Source organism: Dendrobates tinctorius, unplaced genomic scaffold (genome assembly GCF_039654945.1).
Source record: "Dendrobates tinctorius isolate UK_male_01 unplaced genomic scaffold, ASM3965494v1 ptg000129l, whole genome shotgun sequence".
NCBI classification, from domain to species: Eukaryota; Metazoa; Chordata; class Amphibia; order Anura; family Dendrobatidae; genus Dendrobates; species Dendrobates tinctorius.
This window is the reverse complement of record NW_027361797.1, coordinates 45,035,806-45,062,589: the sequence shown is the minus strand read 5'-3', so window position 1 is coordinate 45,062,589 and position 26,784 is coordinate 45,035,806. Positions and strand designations below refer to the sequence as shown.

General features: G+C 44.0%; 1 protein-coding gene across 1 annotated transcript in view; it reads left to right on the top strand.

Moving 5' to 3' along the window:
* LOC141047787 (uromodulin-like) overlaps positions 1–26,459 on the top strand; it is a 37,515-nt gene extending 11,056 nt beyond the window's left edge. Inside the window, exons 5-16 of the mRNA XM_073543084.1 lie at positions 394–571; positions 9,955–10,086; positions 10,765–10,779; positions 13,714–14,520; positions 16,442–16,540; positions 17,924–18,132; positions 19,060–19,217; positions 19,711–19,956; positions 21,513–21,678; positions 22,820–22,895; positions 24,366–24,389; positions 26,386–26,459. Of these exons, the coding sequence (XP_073399185.1) occupies positions 394–571; positions 9,955–10,086; positions 10,765–10,779; positions 13,714–14,520; positions 16,442–16,540; positions 17,924–18,132; positions 19,060–19,217; positions 19,711–19,956; positions 21,513–21,678; positions 22,820–22,895; positions 24,366–24,389; positions 26,386–26,459 (2,184 nt within the window). The remainder of the gene's footprint in view (positions 1–393; positions 572–9,954; positions 10,087–10,764; positions 10,780–13,713; positions 14,521–16,441; positions 16,541–17,923; positions 18,133–19,059; positions 19,218–19,710; positions 19,957–21,512; positions 21,679–22,819; positions 22,896–24,365; positions 24,390–26,385) is intronic.
* The last annotated feature ends 325 nt before the right edge of the window (positions 26,460–26,784 follow it).

Sequence of the window (26,784 nt, the reverse complement as noted above, 5' to 3'; positions counted from 1 at the left end):
GGAGCTTCAACAGCAGCAGGAAGGAGGGACACTGAGAATCTGTTAATCACACTAGTTGGGTGGAGCATCAGCAACAGCAGAAAGGAGGGACCCTGAGGATCTGTTAATCAGGCTAAACAGGCTGAGATCAAGTTTAAACTTTCAGACCTTAATAAACAGAAATGTTTACATCAATTGTCAAGAGTCCCATCGAGTCTACATATTAATGTGTGCCATTTGTATTGTGAAATCTGGTCTCACCCACTTCAATGGGAAATAGTCACTGAATAATCTGTAGAGAAGCAGGAACAACACAAAAACATTTGTGGCCCTGTTGTAATAGTCACTGTAGATGGTGGACTCTGCATCTACAGATGTTGTCATGTGGTACGATTACATTTCCCAATTTTCTAGGTGTTCAAATATTTGGATTACAGCCTGTCGATGCCCGCCAACAGCTCAAACCAACTTTTCTCCGGAGACTTCACTGCTCTTTACCACAACGAAAACCTCTCAGTCTCCAAGAACTTTTCCTCGTTTATGATCACCACAGATGGACCTATTTACAATATTACTGTTAAAGGACCTTCCCGTAAGTATCATCTAACTCCCAATCCAATACCGCGGGAGAAATAAGTATTGAACACGTCACCAATTTTTTTAGTAAATCGATTTCTAAAGGTGGTAGTAACATGAAATTTTCACCAGATGTGAGAAACCAATCCGCACAGACAAATAAATCAAACCATAGATGTCCAAATTAAGTTATGTGAAATAATGAGAAATGGCACAGAGAAAATGTATTGAACACGCTTACTGAAATTTGTTTAATACTTCATACGAAAGCCTTTTTTGGTGATGACGGCCACAAGACACCTCCTGTACGGAGAAACTAGTCGCAAACATTACTCAGGTGTGATTTAGGCCCATTCTTCCACACAAACACCCTTCACATCTTGAAGGTTCTGTTGGCTCCTTCTATGGACTCTGAGCTTTAGTTCCTTCCATAATTTTTCTTTTGGATTCAGGCCCGGTGATTGGCTGGGCCGTAATAACAGCTTATTTTATCGGTCGTCCATGACAGCACCACCTGAGAGAGGGGATCCGCCCTTCAGGAACAGGAAACCTACAGATACAAAAGGGCGGCACCTCTCCCATGCATCAGTTGGTTTCCTGTTCCTATAGGACGGGACTTCCTACAGATGGTCCATCATGGAGTCGTCGAGGGATTCCCAGGCCGGCTGACCGACCCAGGTAGCGGGGGGGTCTCCTACCTCGGTCAAGCTCGGGTCCCTGGATGCGCCACGGTGGGGCCGGGTAGGTCACCACGACAGTGGTTGGAGCAGGCGGAGCAGAGGGTCCGGTGGACAGCCGTCTCCATAGGGCCGGCACAAGGTAAGTATGACCCCTGGAACCCCCCCTGTTGTATTCACCCGGTCTCCGCTTGCTCCCCTCTCTTGCCGGGGGCTGGTGGTCGCGCCTGTTCGGCGGGCGCAGGTCGGCGCATGTGGGGGCGGCGGGCATTCCGGAGCCGGGGGCGCCGTGCCGGCTCCTTTCCGCGCGCTCCCGCGGCCTTGATCGCGTGGCGGAAGTGACGCAGAGGAAGGGGCGGGGCCGGGAACGCCGAAACCGGAAGTCGGGTGCCGGCCGGCTTTCTGGGATGCGCCGCCGGTGCTCGGCGGTCTGGGGCGGCCCGCGGCCCCGGGGGGGGGGGCGGGGGGGGGAGACGGAGCATGTGGGGGGGGGAGTCGCGGGGGGGGGAGGACCCAGGGGGAGGTGCCGCGCCAGAGCCCTGCTAACCCGGACACTGTGGGAGGCTTTAAAAGCAGGAGGTGACGCTGCTGGGGTGCTTCTGAAGGCCCAGCAATGGATTCGACAGAAGCCCCCACAGAGCAGCAGGACGAGGTGCAGGAGCGCCCAGAGAAACAGGCCACAGCGAATTTACATGCGAGTGGCCAGCAGAAGAAGAAACGGACGGGCGAACAAAGCCACAGAAGTTCCTCCAGGCTAAAGGACCCTCCTGCCTCCCTCCGTGACCCGGTACCTGCCTCGTCTGCATGGGTAAGAGATCTCCGTGAATGTACCCTGATGCAGTGTTTTATTTCGTTCTTTCGCAGGCAAGGAAAGCTACGGGGAAGCAGAAGCACAGGGAATGTGCCCTCTGTAATTGTCCTTTGCCAGACGGCCACCCTAAAAAGTTGTGTCAGCCTTGCATGCGACAAACGGTAGGGGTTGGATGGGGACGGTACCCTAGGGGTAGATTGACAGGCCCTTACACTCTTCCCCGTCCATACAGGTGGCGGAAGAAACACCAGACTTCACCACAAGCCTGAGGGAGATAATCAGGACAGAAATGAAGGCCCTATCTAAAAAAGACTCCTCTAAGGGAAGAGATGTTAACCTCTCGGGTTCAGAGTCTTCGGCCGCACCTGGAATCGATATCTCCTCAGATTCCTCGGCCTCCACTTCATCATCTTCAGAGGAAGACTCGAGCCGTTTCTGCTTTCCCTTAGACCAGATGGATAAGTTAGTTAAAGCAGTAAGGTCCACCATGGGGGTAGCAGACACAAAACCGGAACTTTCGGCACAGGACGTGATGTTCGGAGGCCTAGATCCCAGAAAGCGCAGATCCTTTCCGCTGAATGATAAAGTCCAGAACCTAATAGATAGAGAATGGAAAAAGCCAGAAAAAAGAGGTTCTTTGCCACCCGCCTTCAAACGAAGGTACCCGTTTGATGACCCAGTGGTAACCAAATGGGACAAGGCCCCTAAGCTGGACGCGGCAGTGGCCAAAGCCTCCAAAAAGTCCTCCATACCTTTCGATGACATGGCCTCCTTAAAAGACCCGCTAGATAAAAAAGCGGATTCTTTTCTGAAAGGAACATGGGAGATGTCAGCGGGTGCCTTGAGACCAGCGGTAGCGGCCACATGTACGGCCAGATCCTTGATGGTCTGGCTGGATCAGCTGGATTCCCAATTGAAGGATGGAACCTCAAGAGCATACATTCGAAAAGCTTTACCAGTTATCCAAAGTGCTGCTGCTTTTCTGGCTGATGCGTCAGCAGATTCTGCGAGGATGGCAGCTAGAACCGCAGGTTTATCCAACGCAGCTCGAAGGGCTCTCTGGTTAAAATGCTAGCCAGGAGACATCCAGGCCAGATCTCGACTCTGTTCCATTCCTTGTGAGGGCGAATACCTGTTTGGGCCCGTCCTGGATGAACTTTTAGAGAAGGCCGGGGACGATAAAAAGAAGTTCCCCAGTCTGCCGAACCCCTCTTTTAGACGCCCCTTTACCAGGAAAGGATATTTCCGTAGGAGGCCGTCCAGGGATCAGGGCAGATGGGATGACAAAAGAAGGAGAGGTACTGGATTCATGTTTGGAGGAGGGGGGCGCCAGGAAGGTCCAGCACGGGACACTTAAAAAGCCGCCCCAATGACTAGTTGCTCCGGTAGGGGGGAGACTAGCTGCCTTCTACCCGGCCTGGACATTAATCTCTAATAGCAACTGGATACTGGGGGTGGTAGCTGCGGGCCTACGACTAGAATTCTCCCGGGTTCCCCAAGATCGTTTTAAGGTCACTCCTCTTAGGTCATCCTCTTCAGAACAGTCTGCCCTGGAAGCTGAAGTTCGGGATCTTTGCCATAAAAAGGTCCTAACTAAAGTTCCAGAGGAAGAAAGGGGGAAAGGTTTCTACTCCCCTTTGTTCCTGGTCCGCAAGCCAGACAGTTCCTTTAGGACCATAATAAATCTTAAATCCCTCAATGAATTCCTGGTCACACGCCCATTTAAGATGGAAACAATTAATTCAACAATAAAATTACTGTTTCAAAACTGCTTCATGGTGGTGTTAGATTTGAAAGATGCCTACTACCATATACCCATTCATGCAGATCATCAAAGTTTTCTCAGAGTGGCAGTGCAGTTAGATGGGTCAGTTCAACATTTCCAGTATGTGGCCCTTCCCTTTGGGGTGGCAGTCGCTCCCCGTGTGTTTACTAAAGTAGTAGCGGAAGTTATGGCCCATCTATGTGAATTAGACATTTTAGTAGTTCCCTACTTAGATGACTTCTTGATTGTAGGGAAAACAGCTAACCATTGTTTGCAACAGCTACAAAGGGCAAGGTCTGCCCTAGAACGGTTAGGATGGCTGCTTAACATTAAAAAATCTCGGTTACAGCCGATGAGAATCCAACAATTCTTGGGCCTCATCCTAGATTCCGTAAAACAGGAATGCCGTCTGCCCCCAGAGAAGCTGGTTCGCCTACACTATCAGGTCCTGAACGCTTCCAATAACCCGACCATGTCCCTCAGGAAAGCCATGTCCCTTCTAGGTTCACTTTCCTCCTGTATCCCGGCGGTCCAGTGGGCCCAGTTTCATTCAAGAACTCTACAGGGCGAGGTCTTAAGGCATCAAAAAATGCTTGGGGGTTACTTAGAGGGCCAGCTAACCTTGTCCCGAAACACAAGGGAGTCCCTAGAATGGTGGTTAGATGAGAATAATTTATCCAGAGGGGTTCCCTGGGAATATGACATATCCCGCATAATCACCACGGATGCTAGCCCTTCCGGTTGGGGGGCTCATATGGGGGAAATTCTGGTCCAGGGCCTATGGGAGCATCATCAGATAGAGATGTCATCCAACTTGAAAGAATTGACAGCAGTAGAGCTGGCGGCTAAAGAACTGCTTGTGTATCTACAGGGCCATCATGTGCGAGTGTTCTCCGACAATCTGGTCACCGTAGCGTATATCAACCACCAAGGCGGGACCCGTTCCAAATCCCTGATGAATGTAGCAGAACGGCTGTTCCAGCTAGCAGAGCAGCATTTCCTATCATTAACAGCTCTACATATAAAGGGGAAAGAAAACACCACGGCAGATTTCCTGAGCCGCAATCTCTTAAGGCAAGGAGAATGGTCCCTAAAAAACTCTATCTTCGACCTGATTGTACAGAAGTGGGGACTGCCAGAGATAGATCTCTTCGCCACCAAAGAAAACAGGAAAGTAAGACAGTTTTGCTCACTAAATCCCAGAGAAGACCCCCTGGCGGTAGACTCCTTGCTGATAAAGTGGGATTTCGGGCTATCCTATGCCTTCCCTCCCCTATCGCTATTACCTCTAGTGGTGAGGAAAATCAGGAGAGACAGAGCGAAAGTTATAGTGATCGCTCCGTTTTGGCCCAGGAGGGCTTGGTTCTCATGCCTCAGGACCATGTCAGTGTCCGATCCTTGGGTCCTGCCGGAGATCCCGGATCTCCTATCCCAGGGCCCAGTCTTTCATCCTCAGGTGGCTGGCCTACATCTGACGGCGTGGAGTTTGAACGGGCACTGCTGAAAGATAAAGGCTTCTCCCCAGACCTGGTTGACACTCTACTTAAAAGTAGAAAGATCACTACTACCAAGATCTATGTCAGAATTTGGAAGAGATTCCTAAAGAACTCTAGAGTAGTCACTGGGGGTTCGGCTCCTATAAATCAAATCTTAGAATTTCTTCAGAAAGGTCTAGAAATGGGGCTCTCCACTAGTACCCTCAAAGTACAAGTTTCAGCCTTGGGGGCCCTCTTTAGCTGCAACATCGCGGGTAATTACTGGATCAGTAGATTCATCAAGGCAGCAGGTAGATCCAGGCCAGTGGTGAAGGATAGATTCATGCCATGGGACCTGAACCTAGTCCTTACAGCCATGACAGAAGCTCCATTCGAACCCATCTCATCAGCCTCTATAAAAAACCTGTCCGTCAAGGTAGCCTTCCTGGTAGCTCTAACCTCAGCTCGTAGAGTAAGCGACATCCAGGCATTATCTAGGCATCCTCCTTATTTACAGTTTAAGGACGATAGGGTAATACTCAGACCTGACCCGGCGTACTTACCGAAGGTAGTTTCTAGCTTTCATAGAACACAGGAAATAGTCCTTCCATCCTTCCTCCCTAATCCAGCTAATGAGAAGGAAGAGAAATTACACACCTTAGATGTTAGAGAATGCCTTAAAGAATATCTAGCGGTTACTGACCCCTGGAAAAAAGAGAATGCCCTATTTATCTCCCATCAAGGTCCCAGGAAAGGCTGTAGAGTGTCAAAAAATACACTAGCTAGGTGGATTAGAGAGGCTATTTCAATTGCATACACCTCAAAGGGCAGACCGGCACCTGCAAAAGTGAGGGCGCATTCCACCAGAGCCATGGCGTCCTCGTGGGCCGAGAGATCAGAAGTCTCCATTGACCAGATATGTAAGGCGGCTACTTGGTCCTCTCCGAGCACCTTTTATAATCATTATAGGCTAGACTTGGGTGCTTCCACAGACCTCTCTTTTGGTATAAGGGTACTGCAGGCTGTAGTCCCTCCCTAAATAGTTTTACTCTCTGTAATTCTCTCAGGTGGTGCTGTCATGGATGACCGATAAAGTCTTAGTTACTCACCGGTTAACGGTGTTTTTCGGAGTCCATGACAGCACCCGTATATTCCCTCCCTTTAGTTTAAATTTGGGTGTGCACTTCTTCCTCTTGTATGTACACTGGTAAGGAATAGTTGTGTAAAAGTACTGTATATAAATTTTGCCATTAACCATTGTGGTCCTCTTGTGCTCTGTAATCCAACTGATGCGTGGGAGAGGTGCCGCCCTTTTGTATCTGTAGGTTTCCTGTTCCTGAAGGGCGGATCCCCTCTCTCAGGTGGTGCTGTCATGGACTCCGAAAAACACCGTTAACCGGTGAGTAACTAAGACTTTCTTTCTTAAAAACCAATTGAGAGTTTCCTTGGCTGTGTGTTTGGAATCATTGTATTGCTGAAATGTCCACCCTTGTTTCATCTTCATCATCCTGGTAGGTGGCAGCAGATTTTTATCAATCTATCTAATTTTTATCTCAGTACGTTTGTCCATTTATCCTTCCTTCAATTTTATGAAGTTTGCCAGAGCCGTATGCTGAAAAACAGCCCCACACCATGATGTTCCTACCTACAGACTTTACTGTTGGTATGGTATTTTTGGGGTGATATGCAGTGCCCTATGGCCTCCAAATATGGTGGGTATTATGGCATTCAAAAATTTCAATTTTGGTCTCATCTGACCAGACTATATTCTCCCAGTATTTCACTGGCTTGTTGAAATGTTGTTGAGGAAACTTTAAACGGGCTTGAACATGCTTTTTGTTCAGCAATGGAGTCTTGTGTGGTGAGAGTGTAAACGGGTCATGGAGGTTGAGTGCATTACTTATTTTTTTTCTTTGAAACAATTGTACCTGCTGATTCCAGGTCGCTGTAGTTCTCCACAGGTGGTCCTTGGCTCTTGGACACCTATTCTGATAATTCATTTCACTCCTGTGTCTGAAATCTTGCCGAGAGCACCTGGTCATGGCTGGTGTATGGTAAAATGATTTTCTTTCCACTTCTGGAACCTTCAGTAGTTTATAAATTCTCTTTTTTCAAGTGAACAATACTTTTTTTCGTGTCATTTCTGAAGGTAAGATCAAAATCAGCAATGCAAGTCAATGGGTCTATGAAAAAAAAACGAACATCACTCGTATGACAACCGATTTTCACGGAAAGTAGAAGGTGGTGAAACTTTTTTTTTTTTTTCTTCTCCACGTGCGAGAAAAACTGTTGTCACCAGGACCACACTCTGATCAATGTCTGTTCAGAAGAATGGATCCATTTTTCTCGTATGTGAGAAAATCTGCGGCCTAATATTGTGGAATGACCCAAGAGGGGTGCCCTTGAGATGCAAACAGTTGTCATAGGAGTCAGGGGCCTACTGAAGACCCCCATCGTCTCCATCTTAGTCCTCCGGTGAAACCCAGACAGTGGCTATTGACTATATACTGCAGTACAGAAATATTGCAGCAGGAAGAACAAGTGATCAGAGAATCATAGGTTAAAGTCCTCTAAGAGGATTAAAAAAGTAAAAAGATGCTAAAAATCTTTAAAGAAAAAACTTTGAGACACCCCCTGTAAAAAAATAAAGAAATAAAGTACATACAAGTAATCCTACTGACCTGGAGTTTCATGTTGACGGATCATTTTTAACACCTTTTGAAAGCTGTAAAAACAAATCCAAAATGATGGCGGAAATACGTTTTGTTTTGTTTTTTCACTATTTCGCTGTGCTTGGAATTTTATTTTTTTTTTGCAATTTCTAGTTCACTAGATGGTAAAATGAATGGTGTCATCCTACGAAAAATAAGCCCTCATGTTGTGAGTTCATTTTCCCCTTCACTACTGAGGCTCGAGGAACTCCCTCTTCTGGTAAAGAAAGGTAGTGAGCCTGATTATCAAACACCTGAGCCTAATGATGATGACTGGCTGAGTGGAGTTACTGACTGGATATAAGGCTGCCAATGCCCTTCTGCCCTGCAGGTGATTTCTCTGTGGGATCCTTGGAGACCAGTCTGAATTCCTGCTCTTCTAAAGCTAAGTTTTCTGCTCGGCTTTTTGCATTTGTGCTTTGACTTTGTTTTGCTTTGTTTTTCTGGATTTCTGCCATTCCTTGCTGGGGTGAGCTGAATTCCTTTAGCTCTGTCTTCTGAAAATACCTGAGTGCTGATTTAGTTTTTGAAGCCTAACTGCTTCAGGGTCTTTTTCCATATCAGCTTGTTGGCTTATGTTTTTGATAGGGTTTTGGCAGATTGCAGACAGCAACCTTCCTTTCCTGTTCTGTTTAGTTAGCTTGGGCCCCATCGTTTGCTCAGCCTATCTTTCTATCTGTGTGAGTGTTTTTTCATCTTGCTTCACCGTCATTATATGTTGGGGGCTGTCTTTTACTTTGGGGTCTGCTCTGGGGCAGTTTAGATTTCCTTTTCTGTCTTTAGGCTATTTAGCCCTCCGGCTGTGATCGAGGGGTCTAGGGCACCGTAGGAACCCCCCACGGCTACTGCTAGTTATGTTGATAGGTTCAGGGGTCTGCAATCTGATAGTTGCCAACTTCTCTGGTTTTCTGGACGTAGCTTCTATTTTTGTGTCTGCCTCCTACGGTGACTCAATCATAACACCCTCATATGGCTTCATCGGCAAAAAAATAAATAAATACAGGGAGGGAAAAAAACGAAAGCATCTGATATACATTTAATATTCTAGCACCTATCAGGTTCGGTTAATGGGTGATGCTGATTTGTTAACTTTTATTGATTTTGGAAATGCAGTTTATATAAATTCTGTGTATACAGTCATGGCTCAAAACTGTTGGCACCCATGAAATTGTTCCATAAAAAGATCTCTGGAGATGTGATTTTCATATTGACCACACCTGTTACTTGCCACAGGTGAGTTTGAACGAGCATCACATGCTTGAAACAAAGTTTTGGTTTTTTTTACCAACAATTTTGGAAAGGTGCCAATTTTGTGGGTTTTGTGTGAAATTATGTCCAATTTACCTTTTTTCTCAGTTTTTTTGTTGTTGTTCTAATACACACAAAGGAAACATGTATAACAAAATGTGTAATTGCAATAATTTTCTGGGAGAAATATGAGATTTTCTGAAACAATTTCAAGGGTGCCAACACTTTGGGCCATGACTTTAGAAAAGTCTCTTTACTATATATTTTATGTGTTCTATATTTTTTTATGTCATGATTACAAATTAGTTGTCCATTTCTTCACTTTAGATGTGTTCCTAATTCCATTTTATAGAACACACTAATATACTTATATAATTTTTTTTTCACTTGAACTTACTAACATTACTGGCTGGCTCTTCATGGGTCATGATCGAGAAAGGGGCGGGCTTAACTATTAAAATGAGCCAGTCAGCCAGCCCCCTTCGAACGCAGCACAGGTCATGTGACAGGAAGTTTCCTCCTGGGCTGAGCATGAGCCAGAAGTGGAGCTCTCAGGAGGACCCGAGACCTCAAGAATATCTCAAGATCAGGTCACCCTTGAAAATAAAAGAGTATTGGTCGATTCTATAAAATTATATTACGAATAGATCTAAAGTTATTTTTTTTAAGTGGACAAAAACTGTAACCAAAACCTTTTTTATTTACCTTGCAGTGTTTTCTATGGAAAAAACGGTAATAGAGACCTGGGGATATATACTTGTGGTGAACAAACCGCCTAAAGGGAACTGGACAATAGCCATACATGCCGCAGGCGTCCACTCCATCCGAATAGAAGGATTCACGCGTAAGAGATACATTTGAAAATAGCTGTAAATAATTATTTCTTACAAGGAGTCTGAGAGCAGCATGATGTAGGGGCAGATACCCTGATTCCAGCGATATGTCCCTTGCTCCCTGTAGGTTTGATAAAAATCCCTGATCTCTCTGCTGCATATCTAGCAGCTCTATAATGCTGAGCCCTGTATAACCCTGCCCACACCACTGATTGGCTGCTTTCTGCCCATGCACAGTGTACACAAAGGCTGCCAATCAGCGGTGGGGGTGGGATTAGACACAACTAATGAAAATGGAGGACTACATGGCAGCAGGTTTACTAGTCTTCTAGTATTAATTTCCTGCCGCTGAAACAGAGATTTTGCAAAAACTTAAGCATGCAGCTCAGTAAATGACACGTCACTGGAATCAGGGTCTCTGTCTCTATATCATGCTGCTCTCAGATTAGGTGGCAAAAACCTGGTGACAGATTCCCTTTAATACATGTCTGCTTTGACAGAAACAGCGCTCCTCTTATCTGTAGGCTGGGTCACGTATTACACCTCCAGCCTTTTCTTCTGGTCTAATTTAATATTAAATTGTATAAGTCCGTAATTAAAAATTCAACGTAAATTCCTTTACGTCACTGAATTGTATCTTTTAGTCCGTATACAATTTATATCTAAAGAATTTTTTTTTTTCTTTTCAGCCTTCAACACAACGTGTGAGTATGCATTATATTATTTGCTGATACATTCCATAACCCCTGTCTTTTTATCATTCTTTTCATACATAAATTATATATGTTTTGCATGTGTCCTCACCAAAATATGCAAAAATTGATTGTATTTCTGTTTATTTTTTGTTTTTTTCCCCCATTTTTATGCATTTTTTTATGTGGATTTGATGCTTTTTAATGCCCTTTTTAGGGCAGAAATGCCACAATTCTGCACTTAATAACACAACCGCAATTTTACCTGTATTTTTTCCCGGCTTCCCTAGAAATCTATAGGGATTAAAATACACTCACAGTTCCATAGTGTTTTTAATGCACGGAGTTTTCATGAAATCACATCCAATTTACTAGAACAGTTAAAGAGAAACTAAACTTTAATTTTTTATGATTTTGTCCAGTATGGAAAGTTATGGAACTTTTAAGGCTGTGTGCCCACGATGAGCTTCTGGGGCGTTTTTGATGCTGCGTATTTTTGCTGCGTCAATGTCTTACAGTTGCAGGAAAGTGGATGGGTTTTATAGAAATCTCCTGCCCGCTGTGCTTCTATCTTACCTGACCTGCGGAGCAGGATCCAAATCCGCAACATGACAACTTTTCTTCTGTTTCCGTCTTGGAAACGCCTAAAAAATTAATGTAATCTGCACCTAAATATAAGTTGAAGTTTTGTCAAAGTCAAATACTAGGAAGGGTAAAAAAAAAAACAAACAAAGCAGCTTTATTTAAAGTGTGAAATGCCAAAAAGAGACAAAAACCGCAGCATCAAAAACATGATAAAAAAACACACAAAAAAGCAATAAAAAAAATCATAAGTAAACAGATTTAAAATTTAAATAATAGTTGCAGAAATGGTGCAGACATTCTGCAACATCAAAAAGGCCCCAAAAAGCTCATTCTGGGAATGTAGCCTAAAATAGGGGATTGGTCTCAATTCCTGGAAAAAAAAATCTGCATTCAGTAGTTTCCAAGCCACTTCCACTTCCAGAGCAGCAAGGAGTTTCTGTCATAGTCAGAACTATTGGACAGCAAAGGGCCCATATATACTGTTTTAGCTCTGGGGCCCTTTTCTTTCTGTATCCGCCACTGATATACATGTATTTATAGGCAGGCTTGGACTGGCCCACAGGAGAGCAGGAGAATCCTCCGGTGGGCCACCTCCCTCTTATTTGAGCAGTACTTGGCACAATATACTGGACTCTCTGTGTACAGACTATGGCGGCATCTTATTCATGTAACAATCTACCCAGTTCTGTGTTATATAAATTTGTGATCAAGGATAATGTCACATTTGCATGTAGCTGAAAAGTGGCGCCGTGGAGTTGGTTACTGGTGGGACCTTGGCATCCCAGTCCGGCACTGTTTATATGTCTAACTATACATATACCTATATCTCTATATAGTATATACATAACCCAGCAAGCAGGAAAAGCTGAGGCTGTCCAACCCCTGAAAGTAATCTCAGTTTTGGGGGGTGCGGATGGTCTCTGTTCTCCCTGCTTGCTGGACTATCTCCTTACAATGTTCTTAAAAAACAGACAAAGATCGCACATCCAAAAACCATACAATGATCTAATGCCTCTAGGCAAAAATATACAAAACTGAACATGAGGGTCTTTGATTAATATTCTGATCAGACTGTACGAAGCCACCACCACGTCACGGCGAACCTCTCAGTGGGTCCTAACTTTTATTGCCTTGAAGGAGCGGCAACAATGCCACCAGCAAGGCGGGCGGCCCGGTGCCTCATAGCACTCATTCTGCAAGACAGAGGTCCCCATGACTCCACGCCGCAGCGCCCCACAGTACCAACACCAAGTGAAAGGAACAAAAAGAAACTCACCCTCCTCAAGCTCTCAAACTGTGAACCCCCTCTTGCAGTCTCCTGCTAGTTAAAAGCACCTGTGCCAAATGAGAGGCGTTTTGGTCCAAGAAAGGGGACAGATCATGCAATATGCTGAAAAAAAGAGGCATGAACCCCCACATCCAAAAATCATACGTTGATCTAATGCCACTAGGCAAAAAAGTTTGTAAATTTTTGCCTGGCGGCATTAAAGTATGACTACTGGGATGTGTGGTCCACGTCTCTCTTTCTCAGGTTCACCATGACATAGCAGTGGACTTCATACAGTCTGATCAGAAGGTTAAACTGAGAACCTCATGTTCAGATTGTAAAGTTTTGCATAGCGGCATTAGATCAAAGTATGATTATTGGGATGTGCAGTCTATATCTTTTTCTACAGTTATATCTCCTTACAGTGCGCACTGACAGTGCGCTCTCTTGTCACTTTTCATCAGAGCCAGTGAGGGAGCGTACTGTCACAATGCATTAAAAATTGTATTGCACAGTGACAAGATCCTACTGAGCATAGACTGGAATTGACAACCATGCATACATACATGCTCAATTGAGCAGGGACTAGTCCAGCCCCTGAAACAGACGTCACTGATGACACTTTGTTCAAGCAGAGAGGGAATTTTTAGTTAAAGTATATTAAAAAAGGAATTAGATTATAAAATTAATTAGATGGGGATTTAGAATTAGATTATAAATGAATTCAGCTTCCTGTGCTGCAGCAAGATGCGAGACGCACACTACACCAGTCTTGATGAATCTGCCCCCTTTGACATATCACTGCCGTCATCATTAATCTAAAGGAGTACATACTGATATCAAAGTAGTTGAAGGCAGGTGAATAGACTGGGAAAAATCAGGGGTTTGGAAGTCACGTGAATGCATTTTTTTTACAGGAATGAAGATGCAATCCACTAATAAAGGGATTTGCAAAGTGCGGCAGCCCCTGTGGAACTGATATTTATGGCCTATCCTACAAAAAGGCCAGAAATATTGTGATTCTGGAAAACCCCTTTAATGAACTTTATTGTTATTAGGAAGTTTTCTTTATTTTTCTTCTTGTCAATCTACAGCGAATTGCTCCAAGTGTCACGTCAATGCTACTTGTGAAGATTACTTTGGTTCCTTGCAATGCTTGTGTAAAGACGGCTTCATTGGAGATGGTTTTAACTGCACTGATACAGATGAATGTGCTTATAGCTGGTCCAATGTCTGCTCTGGTGGTACATGCAATAATACCATAGGGTCATACACTTGTACGTGCCCAAGCGGCTACTACAGCGCTTCCCCTACTTCCTGTGTGGACATCAATGAGTGTTCCAACTCCACCTTAAACAAATGCCACTCATTGGCCACCTGCACTAACAGCGCCGGTGGCTATACCTGTACATGCCCCTATGGATACTTTGGGAATGGGTCTTATTGTGAAGTTAATGACTGTACACGAGCAGTATGTCCGTCGGGCATGGACTGTGTGAAAACCACCGGCTCCTATCTCTGTGTCGACCCGTGCTCCAACTATACAGCTCTCAATGAATCCTGGAGAAGCACCCTTAACTATGTCTCACTTCCCTACTCTGGCTATCATCCCTATACCTGTGACTATGACAAGAATGGCTGGTATCGATTTGTGGGCAATGGAGGAATTCGTATTCCAGAGACTTGCATGCTCCCATTTAGCTGCGGTACACATGCCCCAATGTGGATGAATGGTGTGCACCCAACAACGAGCGCTGGCATTGTAAATCGCACCGCCTGTGCCAGCTGGTCTGGAAACTGCTGCTTCTGGTCATCAATTATCCGGGTTAAAGCTTGTCCAAGTGGATTCTATGTATACCAACTTTCCGGAACACCAACTTGCACTTTGGCCTACTGTACAGGTGGGTAATGAACACTATGTGTTGGGTGGTAAAACCCACCGGCGTTATCGATAACACATGGAAGGAAGAAAGGCATTGTTACCGATTTTGCGTTTGGTCCAGGAGCCTCAAATTACATCTATGGCTACTTGGCACTTATTGTATTATGTGTAAAGCTTCTTCTGAAAGTCTAGGATACTCATTGGGCAAGACAGTCCAAGGGGGAAGTTCTGGAGTTTGAAGTCTGTGCTAACATTCATTGTTCAAATATGGACCAGAATGTCCGGAGCAGCCACGGGTCTCCTGACCTAAACTTAAAAGAAGCCTGTCAGCAACAAACCAAGTACAGGAACTTGGTGCACCCTTTGCATAGCCAAACATTCAAGTGCACCTTTCCGCCTACTTGTTTTCTATCTATCTCAGTCCTTTTCTGGCTCTAGGACACCAGAACTGTCAATCAAGAAAGAAAAGGGGGGTTCAGATAGAAGCAGGTGGGAAGGTGAAGCTAAAAGGAAGCCAAGCAGGTGGGAAGGCGAAGATAGAAGGAAGCCAAGCAGGTGGGAAGGCGAAGATAGAAGGAAGCCAAGCAGGTGGGAAGGCGAAGATAGAAGGAAGCCAAGCAGGTGGGAAGGTGGAGATAGAAGGAAGCCAAGCAGGTGGGAAGGTGGAGCTAGAAGGAAGCCAAGCAGGTGGGAAAGTGGAGCTAGAAGGAAGCCAAGCAGGTGGAAAGGTGGAGATAGAAGGAAGCCAAGCAGGTGGGAAGGTGGAGATAGAAGGAAGCCAAGCAGGTGGGAAGGTGGAGATAGAAAGAAGCCAAGCAGGTGGGAAGGTGGAGATAGAAGAAAGCCAAGAAGGTGGGAAGGTGGAGATAGAAAGAAGCCAAGCAGGTGGGAAGGTGCCAGGAAGGGCGCCGAAACACGTAGGAAGGAATAAAGAAGTACTTTGTTACTACATCTTGCATCCCAGGTGATTTTGTGGATTCAGCAGCGCGGACTGTGGCACATCTTGCTTCCCATATTCTCTGGCAGTTTTTCCACTTTGGAGTGGTCGGTGGAGGTCCTGCAGCAGCTGATACTGTATTATGTCTTCAAGCCAGTTGTGGGTCACACAACTGGAATAGGTGAGTGGAACTGCATTACACCACTCACATCGTAGTGTCACTAGTGATAGGGCACTATTGCGCCTCTTGTTCCCCCACCCTTTTTGTATTGAAGCAGGTGGGAAGGTGGAGATAGAAAGAAGCCAAGCAGGTGGGAAGGTGGAGATAGAAGGAAGCCAAGCAGATGGGAAGGTGGAGATAGAAGGAAGCCAAGAAGGCGGGAAGGTGGAGATAGACGGAAGCCAAGAAGGTGGGAAGGTTGAGTAGAAGGAAGCCAAGCAGATTGGAAGGTGGAGCTAGAAGGAAGCCAAGCAGGTGGGAAGGTGTAGATAGAAGGAAACCAAGCAGGTGGGAAGGTCTAGCTAAATGGTTGGCGACGTCAAGGGTGCATCGATCACCTGTGCTTGATTTGAACATTCATTCTATGCTGACAGACTCCCTTTAAGAGCTTCATATATCCTGGTCCGGACACGCAGCCAATCCCTTTTTGGTCCCATGCTATTTGCTCTTGGATTGCAAGAAAGTCCATCAGCTGTGATCACTCGGGAAAGCTGCAATCAGCCTTATATTTCCCTACAGCAGCCACTGCAGGGAATATGAGGCATTACATTTTGGCTGATCTTAGAAAGCATAGTGTGTGCCAGAGTGTGAGCCACTGAATGGCTCTCCGCTATAGCACATAGAAGGAGAGCCTGTACAGAGGGTTTCATGAGACAAAGCCTTTAATCACTTGAAGACTATCAATGATGTTCCACTTAGCAGAGAGTTTCTCTTTATAAACTTCCCTCTGAAAGAGTTGTCATGTCCGTGCTGAACCTGAGGTGCCAATATTTTGTATCTTAGATGCCGCCACAGCTAATGCTTCTTGCGAAGCCGACGAAGATTGGAATTTGATTGGTAAAGAATATGGATGCACTTGCAAGAGTCAATATAAAGTGTCTGGTAGGTTTGATGACTGTATGAGTAGTTTTCATAAATGTTATTGTAGTAGATGGTAGTTCAGTAGTAGTGTCAGCGCATCACACCTTAAAGGGTTTGTCCAAGGGGTGAAAACTATTTTTGAAAGGGCTAAGACTGTTAAATAAATAAAAGAATTATCACCTTTACAACCATCAACAGCTCCTGTTCTGATGCTTACTTGGCCCCTTTGATCTCTACTTGCTGGTCCCACCTCGAAGCACTGGAAAATTTTACTTAGCCAATCACTGATCACGGCAGTGTCCCGCCTTAGCCAGTGATTGGCTGAGCTGACATTTCTGTCTGTTTCTCGTGATAAGGGACCAACAAGTTGAGGGGATCAAGTAAAAGTGATAATAAGAGCTGCGGGGATCGGTGGAGGTAGGTAAAATATGTTTTTTCATATTTCTTTTGAAAGCATTTTAGTGTGGTTTTCTTTAGTGTGGTCTTTAAAGGAAGGAAGTGGGATTTACATAGTTTTGTGTTTTCTGTGGTAAAATACGGATGCGAAACCTGGATGATAAAGAAACAAGACAGAAGAATTGACACCTTCAAAATATGGTGCTGGAGAAGGATGTTACCTATACTATGGATGGCAAGAAGAACAAAGAAATCGATTTTGGAACAAATCAAACCAGACATGTCACTCGAAGGAAGGATCATCAAACTACGACTTTCCTACTTTGGACACATCATACGAAGAGAGCAATCACTGGAGAAGGACATCATGGTCGGAAGAATAGAAGGAACAAGGCGAAGAGGAAGACCAGCAACCCGATGGTTTGATACAATCAAGATAATGGTGGAGAAGACCCTGGTGGACCTATCGAAGATCGATCTCCTACAGATCGTTCATCCGTTAGGTCGCCATGGCTCGACATCAAGTTGAAGGCCATTAAATAAATATGGTGCTGGAGAAGGATGTTACCAATACTATAGATGGCAAGAGGAACAAAGAAATCGATATTGGAACAAATCAAACCAGACATGTCACTCCAAGGAAGGATCATCAAACTACGACTTGCCTACTTTGGATACATCATACGAAGAGAGCCATCACTGGAGAAGGACATCATGGTCGGAAGAATAGAAGGAACAAGGCGAAGAGGAAGACCAGCAACCCGATGGTTTGATACAATCAAGATAACGGTGGAGAAGACCCTGGTGGACCTATCTAAGATCGATCTCCCTACAGATCGTTCATCCATTAGGTCGCCATCTCTCGACATCGAGTTGAAGGCCATTAAATAAATAATAAATTAAAGGAGATTAAATTGTGGGCGTCACTATATAATATGTAATTCGTCCTTGTATATAACATACCTAATGACCGCAAAGTGTAATATAAAATATATGCTTTATTTCAAGCTTTGTCGGACGTGCGTCCCGAGCTGACCTGTGGGATCAATGAGATGAAAGTGTCGTTTCACAAATGTCAGGCGAGGGCTCTCAACTTCAATATGAGTAAGGACAACTTCAAGAACAACAGCTGCTTTCAATTCCAGGAGGACAAATTCACGAACACGTTCTCTGTCCTGTCCCGTCTCCAAGCTGGAAACTGTGGGGTTCAGTCAAGTGTAAGTGTATCTAAAAACTAGTTGAAAAATCTTGTGTTTCTCATAGGAAAAAAAAAAAGCAAATGTCGTTTTGGTCCTCGCCGCAGTCATTTAAGTGCCTAAACTTGCTCATTTTTCTTTCTTCCAAAACATGAAAATCAAGACCGTGCCCAATGTTAAAAACACCAATTATGATATTAAAGAGACTCCCTGAAGAAGCAGGATGCGAAACGCACGTTGGAGTTTCTGATGGAGGAATAATTGTAATCCCTATCATTCTATTTGGTCTTATGAATTATTACCTTTTACTTTATATCATTTAGGTGTTTGTATCTTTACGATTTGCCCCTCATGTCTTTAATATCATAATTGCACTTATGAATTATTCATCGTGTTTCTATATAAATAGCCCGAAGATCATGTAACTGGTATTTCTTATCAGCGTTCCCTATTATGCATATGTTTTGGACACCTTCATGAAATTGTACAGACTTTTCCACTGTGGTTTACATTACAGATATGGCTTGGTCCTAATTATTCCTCTGCATATTTTAACGGTTTTTTTTTTTCCAATAATAAAACATTCAATCCAAACATTCAATAAAAAACATTTTTCTTTCTATAAAATAAATTTGGATTTTAGCATTTTCTTAATAGAATTTTTTTCCTTGCCTTTGGGAATACAGCTATATTTAATACTTCTAGCAAAAAAAAAAAAAGTGATAAAAACAAACGCAAAACAAACAAAAACACTAAAAAGCTAATTAAAATTGTAAGTGATCTAAGAAATGCTGCAACATCAAAAATTAACCAAATCCACACTGCGGGAATTTTAGCCTAAAATTAAAAACCCGCAACCACCTGCATTGTTCTTTTCTTTGCTCTTTAGTGTTTACTATCATATTATTCATCGTGCTTTTTTTTTTGTTATTTTCATGTATTCAACAGCAAAATTCAACTCATGTCACGTACGTGAGTAATCTTCTCATAACGTCTGAAATACCTGGAATAATTACGAGAAGTGATAACCTGACTGTGATCATGTCGTGCACGTACCCGCTCGACCTGATGACCAGCTTGAGCCAGGTCGTGAAGCCTATCGTCAAGTATGTACAATATTCTGACTATAGACCTTGATAGTTGGCGGACCCTTGCCTCACATCTCATGGCGGGGGCGGTTATCCTCCGGTACCTGCATAGTATTTCCTTCTACGTTGAGAGGAATCAGCCAGAAATGGCTGATTTTATGGAGGGAATAACTCCAGCAGAAAGTGGATCAATCTTCCTTGGGTGAGGGAAGGGTACAGAATACGGGTGGATACAGGAGATAAGGCAAGGTACGTGGCCCCGGTGTCTTCACCATCAGAAGTAATCTGGGGAACAGGGTAGGGCATCCCTAGAAGGTAGGAACAGGGAAGGAGCCCCTGGTCCTAGCATACTCGTGACATTAGAGCTCTGAATCAGAACAGAATGTTACAAACATTAAATATATATTAGAAACAAAATCTGTGCAGATAGTTAGAACTAAAATATGATAAAAGTTGGAGTTTCACTTAAGGTGTATTACTCATTTACTTTTATACTATTTTTTTTATTCAGGTCTACAGTAATCGATATGGGAGGGACCGGACAGTTCACAGTGACCATGGCGCTTTTCAATGACAGCAGCTATCTGTTTCCATTTGTGGGGTCAGAAGTTTCACTAACATTCAAAGATACGCTGTACATTGGTACCTACATCCAGGGTGGAGACAACGCTACATATGTCTTACTGATGAAAAACTGTTACGCCACGCCATCGTCAAGTCCAAATGACACCCTGAAATATTATATCATCAAGGACAGGTACAGTAACTTCAATCACACACATAAACCTAATGCAGAGCTGGTCATGTTGCCAGTTGGCGCCGCATTATATTTGTGCAATGGCACCTGGTGTATAGACGTGATCATGTAACTTGCACAGAATTGGAACTTGCACTTTTGTGCAAGCTACTTGCATATAATTTGCACAAAAGATATCAAATATGTTTCTAATATCTCTAATATTTGCATCTAAGGCCGGTTTCACACTTGCGTTAAAGGCCGCAGCGTCGGCCTGCGCACGGCCGCCGCTAAGCCCCGCCCCCTGCCGCTCCTCCTCCAGTAGCTCCGCCTCCAGGCGCATGACGCTGCATGCATCATGCGTCCCCTATCTTTATCACTGAGGACGCAGGCCGTGTGCAGTATGCTTTTGGCGGCGCCTGCGTCCTTTTGACGGTGTGCCGAGCGCAACCAAATTGCAACAGGTTGCGTTTGGCGCTGGTCGGCGCACCGTCAAAAGGACGCAGGCGCCGCAAAAACGCATACTGCGCACGGCCTGTGTCCTCAGTGATAAAGATAGGGGACGCATGACACATGCAGCGTCATGCGCCCGGAGGCGGAGCTACCGGAGGAGGCGCGGCAGGGGGCGGGGCTTAGCGGCGGCCGTGCGCAGGCCGACGCTGCGGCCTTTAATGCAAGTGTGAAACCGGCCTAATACATTCATGTTGAGGAGCTCCAGAAGATCTAAAGCATCCTTGAGTCACAATAAAAATGGCAACTCGCATGAAACCCAAAATAGTTTTCATAAGTTGGAAAAGACCATAAAAATGATCACAAACAAAAAGAAGACTCAGGGAAGTGGTGTGAATTAAATAAGAGCAAAAACATCACACTCTTTACTATCTTGTGACGGGTAAAGTACACCAGCCTCATCAGGTCAAAACAATGTGTTTAATAATGTATTCAGTTTGTTTAGTTACAACCTGCGACACCCATCACACCGGACCATCCCCCTGGGTGAGTAAAATAAAACTTATTTTTCTTCTCTTGCAGGTCAGACCGGGGGCTTATGTACAACATTATAGAATGCTGTAGATAAGCCCTGACAGTGGCCGCAGCTTATAGCGGACAAAACTGCTGACAGATTCCCTTTAAAGCTAAACATACTGGTATTCGTTGGCAGGTTTGGCAAATTTTGGTAAAATCTGTGGGAAACCATTAAAGCCATAGACACCGACTAAGGTGAAGGTCCCACCAAAATGATCTTATATCTGTGGTCAGATCAGCTCTAATTTTTAGGGTCCAGGTCTGACTGGAACCCCAGAGTATCAGCAATCATCAATAATTAGGTGTCCCCAATACAACATGGGCCTAATAGTCCAAAGCAAAGTAAAATCCAGGCAGGAACACAACCCCAACTTAGTTACTATATAGGAAATTCAAACATCGGCACAAGGCACGAAGCTCCAGAACTCTCATTTCGAAGGCTGGTTTTTAGCATTCGACAGGTTCGGAATTATTATTTTTTACTTCTGATTTACATTTTTTTTTTACAACATAGACTAATCAAATCCTCCCTTTCTTTATTTTTTTTCTAGCTGTCCTAATAAGCAAGATTCAACTATATCAGTATCTCAGAACGGAGTGTCGAGGGAAGGACGCGCGTCTGTGCAGATGTTCAAATTTGTTGGAGAAAATTACGACTCCGTGTATCTTCACTGTGCTCTGAGTCTTTGCAATACGGAGTCCGGAGGCTGCACACCCGTGAGTAGACGTTCATGACGATGGATTAAAAAACCCTGACGCCACTCCGGTCAACAGGGGTGTGTGATATTACAGCGCCACTTCATTAAAGTGGATGGGAGGATGCTACACAAGCAGAGTTTTTCAAATGTTTGTTTCCTAAATCAGCCGTACGAAGTGAAGATAAGATTATTAATAACGCATCTTATTAGAGAGAAAAAAGGTTCTTTCCTCAATTCTCAGTCACTTCTATCCTGAACTGATGAAAACAGAATACTTCTCAAATCTGTCTACAGTTCTGTTTACACTGAGGGATCAAATTACACCTGCTGCCTACAGAAGTCTATGCAGTGAGAAAGAGTCAGAGTGCACAAAGAATCTGCTGAGGCTTCTAGTGAATAGGGCATACGGGGTAGAAAACGGCTAAATAATGCAACATACACAACACATAATGGCGAGAGTAAGAGTTTGTAGCTTACTCTAAAAAGTCACCTAAAAATGCAATTATTCTTCTAGATAGATAATACCTTTTAATGGAATCTGTGAGCAGATTTGTGCTATGTAATCTGAGAGCAGCATGGTGTCACAGCTGACACCCTGATTCCAGCGATGTATTACTTGCTGGTCTGCATGCTCTCATTTTGATACAATCAGTGCACTCTTTGACGGAGATCTAGCAGTGCTCAGAATCCAAAGCCTTGTATAACTCCACCCACATCACTGCATTGGTAGAAAGCTGCTAATCAGTGGTGGGGGTGTGGTTAGACCAGGAGGCACCAGATAACCAGTCCTGTAGTAATAATCTGTTGCTGATAAAACACTGATTTTATTGATCTAACACACACAGCCTAGTAAGTGACACAACGCTGGAATCAGGATCTCAGCCCCTGCATCATTCTGCTCTCAGATTACATAGCTCAATCCTGCTGAGATATTCTCTTTAAGGGTAAACTCACAGACAGCAGATTGGTCCATTTTGCTTGCAGAAATCCATTTACTTGCCACAAAAGCAACACTATTCAGAAGAACAGAACTGATTTTCACTTGCAAAAATTTCTACAACGAATCTGCCCCATGTGAACAGACGCATAATATAGCAGACTGAAATATGACTTAATGGTCAAAGTGAGGAATTCACTGTTATCCTAATCTCTGTTTTTAGTCCTGCTCTGGAGCCCGTAGTGCTGGACTGGATACGGAAACGAAGGACCTAACAATTGGACCAATAGTGCGGGCAGGTAAGCAGCCAACAATGTTAAATAGATTTCCCTACATGCTGAAAGTGGCAGAGGGGAAGGTGGCCTGGGTCAGGGATCAGGACTGCACCCATTGTGTGATTTCAACTAAAATATTAATTGGTACCACACTCTGACTAGAGAAATCAAGCAGCTGGCAGCCACCACCAGGGTGAGCTAGCGGCATATGTACTTATGCTGTTATGGCTGACTTAGAATCATAGAATCGTAGAGTTGGAAGGGACCTCCTGGGCCATCTGGTCCAACCCCCTGCTCAAAGCAGGATTCGCTAAATCATCCCAGTCAGATGTCTGTCCAGCCTCTGTTTGAAGACTTCCATTGAAGGAGAACTCACCACTTCTCGTGGCAGCCTGTTCCACTCATTGATCACTCTGTCAAAAAGTTTTTTCTAATATCTAATCTGTGTCTCCTCCCCTTCAGTTTCATCCCATTGCTTCTAGTCTTTCCTTGTGCAAATGAGAATATAGAAAATCTTCAATAGATTTTCAAGATTGATTTCAAAGAATTCAATCTTCAAAGCTTCAATAGGAGCTGTATAATATGTATGCAGTGAGCCCCTCTTTGCGGCAGCCATAACTTAAAGGGGTTGACTAGGATTTTAATGAAATGATGTATATGTAAATTGTCTCTTCAGAGAGGAAGAGGACTTGAACTCTAGTGCCACCTATTGGAAGCAGCAATCACAAAAGTCAATATCGACCCTTTAAGGAGCGTTGCCACATGATTTAGGATAAAAGCCAAACCAGATTCTCTATTTGAAGACACAATGTTTTGGGGTATTGCCCCTCATCAGTGCAAAGTATGAGACCTGATTTTGCTAGTTGAGAAGCCAAAACTGAGATCTAAGGGGTAAAGTTTTTCCTTGTGGAGAGTGACATGGCAGGTCCATGTTAGCGGGGTTACATATAAAAGCTATATATTCGAGCTGCGCTAAAAAGATTCTCTGACCCTAGTCCAGCAACCAAGGACTGCTGTCATGATGGGTGGACGAGGGGTTTACCATGATCTTGTGTATACTGTCAATAAAGATATTAGGAGGTGTGAAGTGAGGGTCAGAGCAATAGGACAGGTCATATACAACGCATAGAAGAGCTTCCCATAGTTAGGGCTTAGATATATGTCATGTGGGAGGGTACATTGCATGGTATCATGTCAGTCACCTAGTTTAGAAAAAGCCAGGACCAGATATTTAATGTCATTTTTTTCCAGCTCTACCTGACATTTTTCATTTAGAAGGGCAGTCTTGTAGTAGAAAAAAACACAAAAGCGGCGCCTGGCTTTATGGGTTATGTGTGGATCTGCACGTCAGCTGCACTACCATACTCAACCAAAGGACAGGAGTGGCGCCATTTCTGGAAGAAAGCAGTCATTTTTTTGTAACCTTGGCCAAATCTCCTAGAGGAACAGAAGATCGGTAGATACAACTCTAACGGAAACCTTCTTCTTTTGCAGCTACTATAACAAACGTGGCCGTCAGTAAGTACATTTTATAGTTTACCCGATTAGTCATAGAATCATAGAATCGTAGAGTTGGAAGGGACCTCCTGGGCCATCTGGTCCAACCCCCTGCTCAAAGCAGGATTCGCTAAATCATCCCAGTCAGATGTCTGTCCAGCCTCTGTTTGAAGACTTCCATTGAAGGAGAACTCACCACTTCTCGTGGCAGCCTGTTCCACTCATTGATCACTCTGTCAAAAAGTTTTTTCTAATATCTAATCTGTGTCTCTTCCCATTCAGTTTCATCCCATTGCTTCTAGTCTTTCCTTGTGCAAATGAGAATAAAGTTGATCCTTCTACAATGTGACATCCCTTTAGATATTTGTAGACAGCTATTAAGTCTCCTCTCAGTCTTCTCTTTTGCAAACTAAACATTCCCAAATCCTGCAACCTTTCCTCATAAGACAGGGTTTGCAGACCGGTCACCATTCTGGTCGCTCTTTTCTGAACTTGCTCCAGTTTGTTGATGTCTTTTTTAAAATGTGGTGCCCAAAACTGGACACAATATTCCAGATGAGGTCTGACCAAAGAGGAGTAGAGGGAAATAATGACTTCACGTGATCTAGACTGTATGCTTCTGTTAATACATCCTAGAATTGCATTTGCCTTTTTTGCTGCTGCATCACACTGTTGACTCATATTCAGTCTGTGATCTATTAGTATACCCAAGTCTTTTTCACATGTGCTGTCACTTAGCCCTATTCCTCCCATTCTATATATGCTTTTTTCATTTTTATTGCCCAGATGTAGTACTTTGCATTTCTCCCTGTTAAAAACCATTCTGTTAGTTGCTGCCCACTTCTCCAGTTTATTTAAATCTTTTTGAATCCTCTCTCTCTCTTCTCTAGTATTAGCTATCCCTCCTAGCTTTGTGTCATCAGCAAATTTAATCAGTTTACCCTCAATTCCTTCATCTAAATCGTTGATAAAGATGTTGAACAATACAGGGCCCAGGACAGAGCCCTGTGGTACCCCACTTGAGACATTCTTCCAACTGGATGTGCAGCCATTTACGACCACTCTTTGGGTCCGATCACTAAGCCAGTTATGAATCCACCTAACAGTTGCCTTGTCCATTCCATACTTAGTCATTATGAAGTGTAACTAAATAATGAAGTCTATGAAGTCTTAGTCTATGAAGTGTAACTAAATATATATATATTTAATATGCTGAAGTCTTTAAAGTTCTGCAGATTACTGGGGGCGTCATGATCTCAAAACTTTACATTGAGCCCGAAACTGCGGAGCGCTTTTCTAAGGTGTTTTGAGAAGTTGGGGGTCTCGTGGTCAGGACCTACAGCACAATTTAAGGAGGATTAGATAACCATGTGCAATAGTTTCAGGACATGATCATAGGTGTCCTTATTATTGCCTTTCATTAGACGGGACCCCATGAATAGGGGCTACGGGACCTGGCAGTTAGTGAAGCGCGAGCGTGCTGGATAGTGTCAGCACCCGAGCATGCTCAGATAACGGAGTGTCTTCGGCGTGCTCGAATACTATGTTCGAGTAAAGGCGGCTGCATGTCACATTGTCTACCTCCTCCACCACATCCCCTCCCTTGCTCCCTCACCCACCATTTCCAGCCTTCTACACATGCTCTTCCTCTTTGATTGACAGCTCTGGATTTGTAGGTGGGAAGGTGAATTAAAGGGACTCTTTCATCACAGAATCACTGTTCAAATTAAGTACAAGCACTTGGTGCATCATGGCACGGACAGTCATTTATAAACACCTCCCCACCTACTTGTTTTCCATCTGTCTCTGCCTCTATGAAGCCAGTGCTGTTGATCAGAGAGGGGAGTGGAGATAGTGGGAAAACAAGCAGGTGGGAATGTGCACTTAAATGTTTGGCCCCCACCATGATGCACTGAGTGTCTGTACTTTGGTTCAGCACTCATTCTGTGCGGAGACCCTTTAAGGGGCAAAATGATGGTTCATGAGGTCTAATAAAATGTCTCATTTTCCTCCTTAGGTGGATGTGTTCCCCCCATACTCCTCCTTTCTACTCTACTACTACTGCTGATGATCTCCACCATGTTCCTGTAATATGTCAGCAGACAATTGTATTTTATTATATCACTTACTATATGCTAATATATAAAATAAATGTTACACAAAAACATTGATTGGTTCCTGGTCCTTGTGTTATGATCTGTTCATCACTTATGGGATATACAGTACAGACCAAAAGTTTGGACACACCTTCTCATTCAAAGAGTTTTCTTTATTTTCATGACTATGAAAATTGTAGATTCACTCTGAAGGCATCAAAACTACGAATTAACAAAAAAGTGTGAAACAACTGAAAAACAGGATTTTTGGGTTGCTTACCGTAAAATCTGTTTCTCGGAGCCTTCATTGGGGGACACAG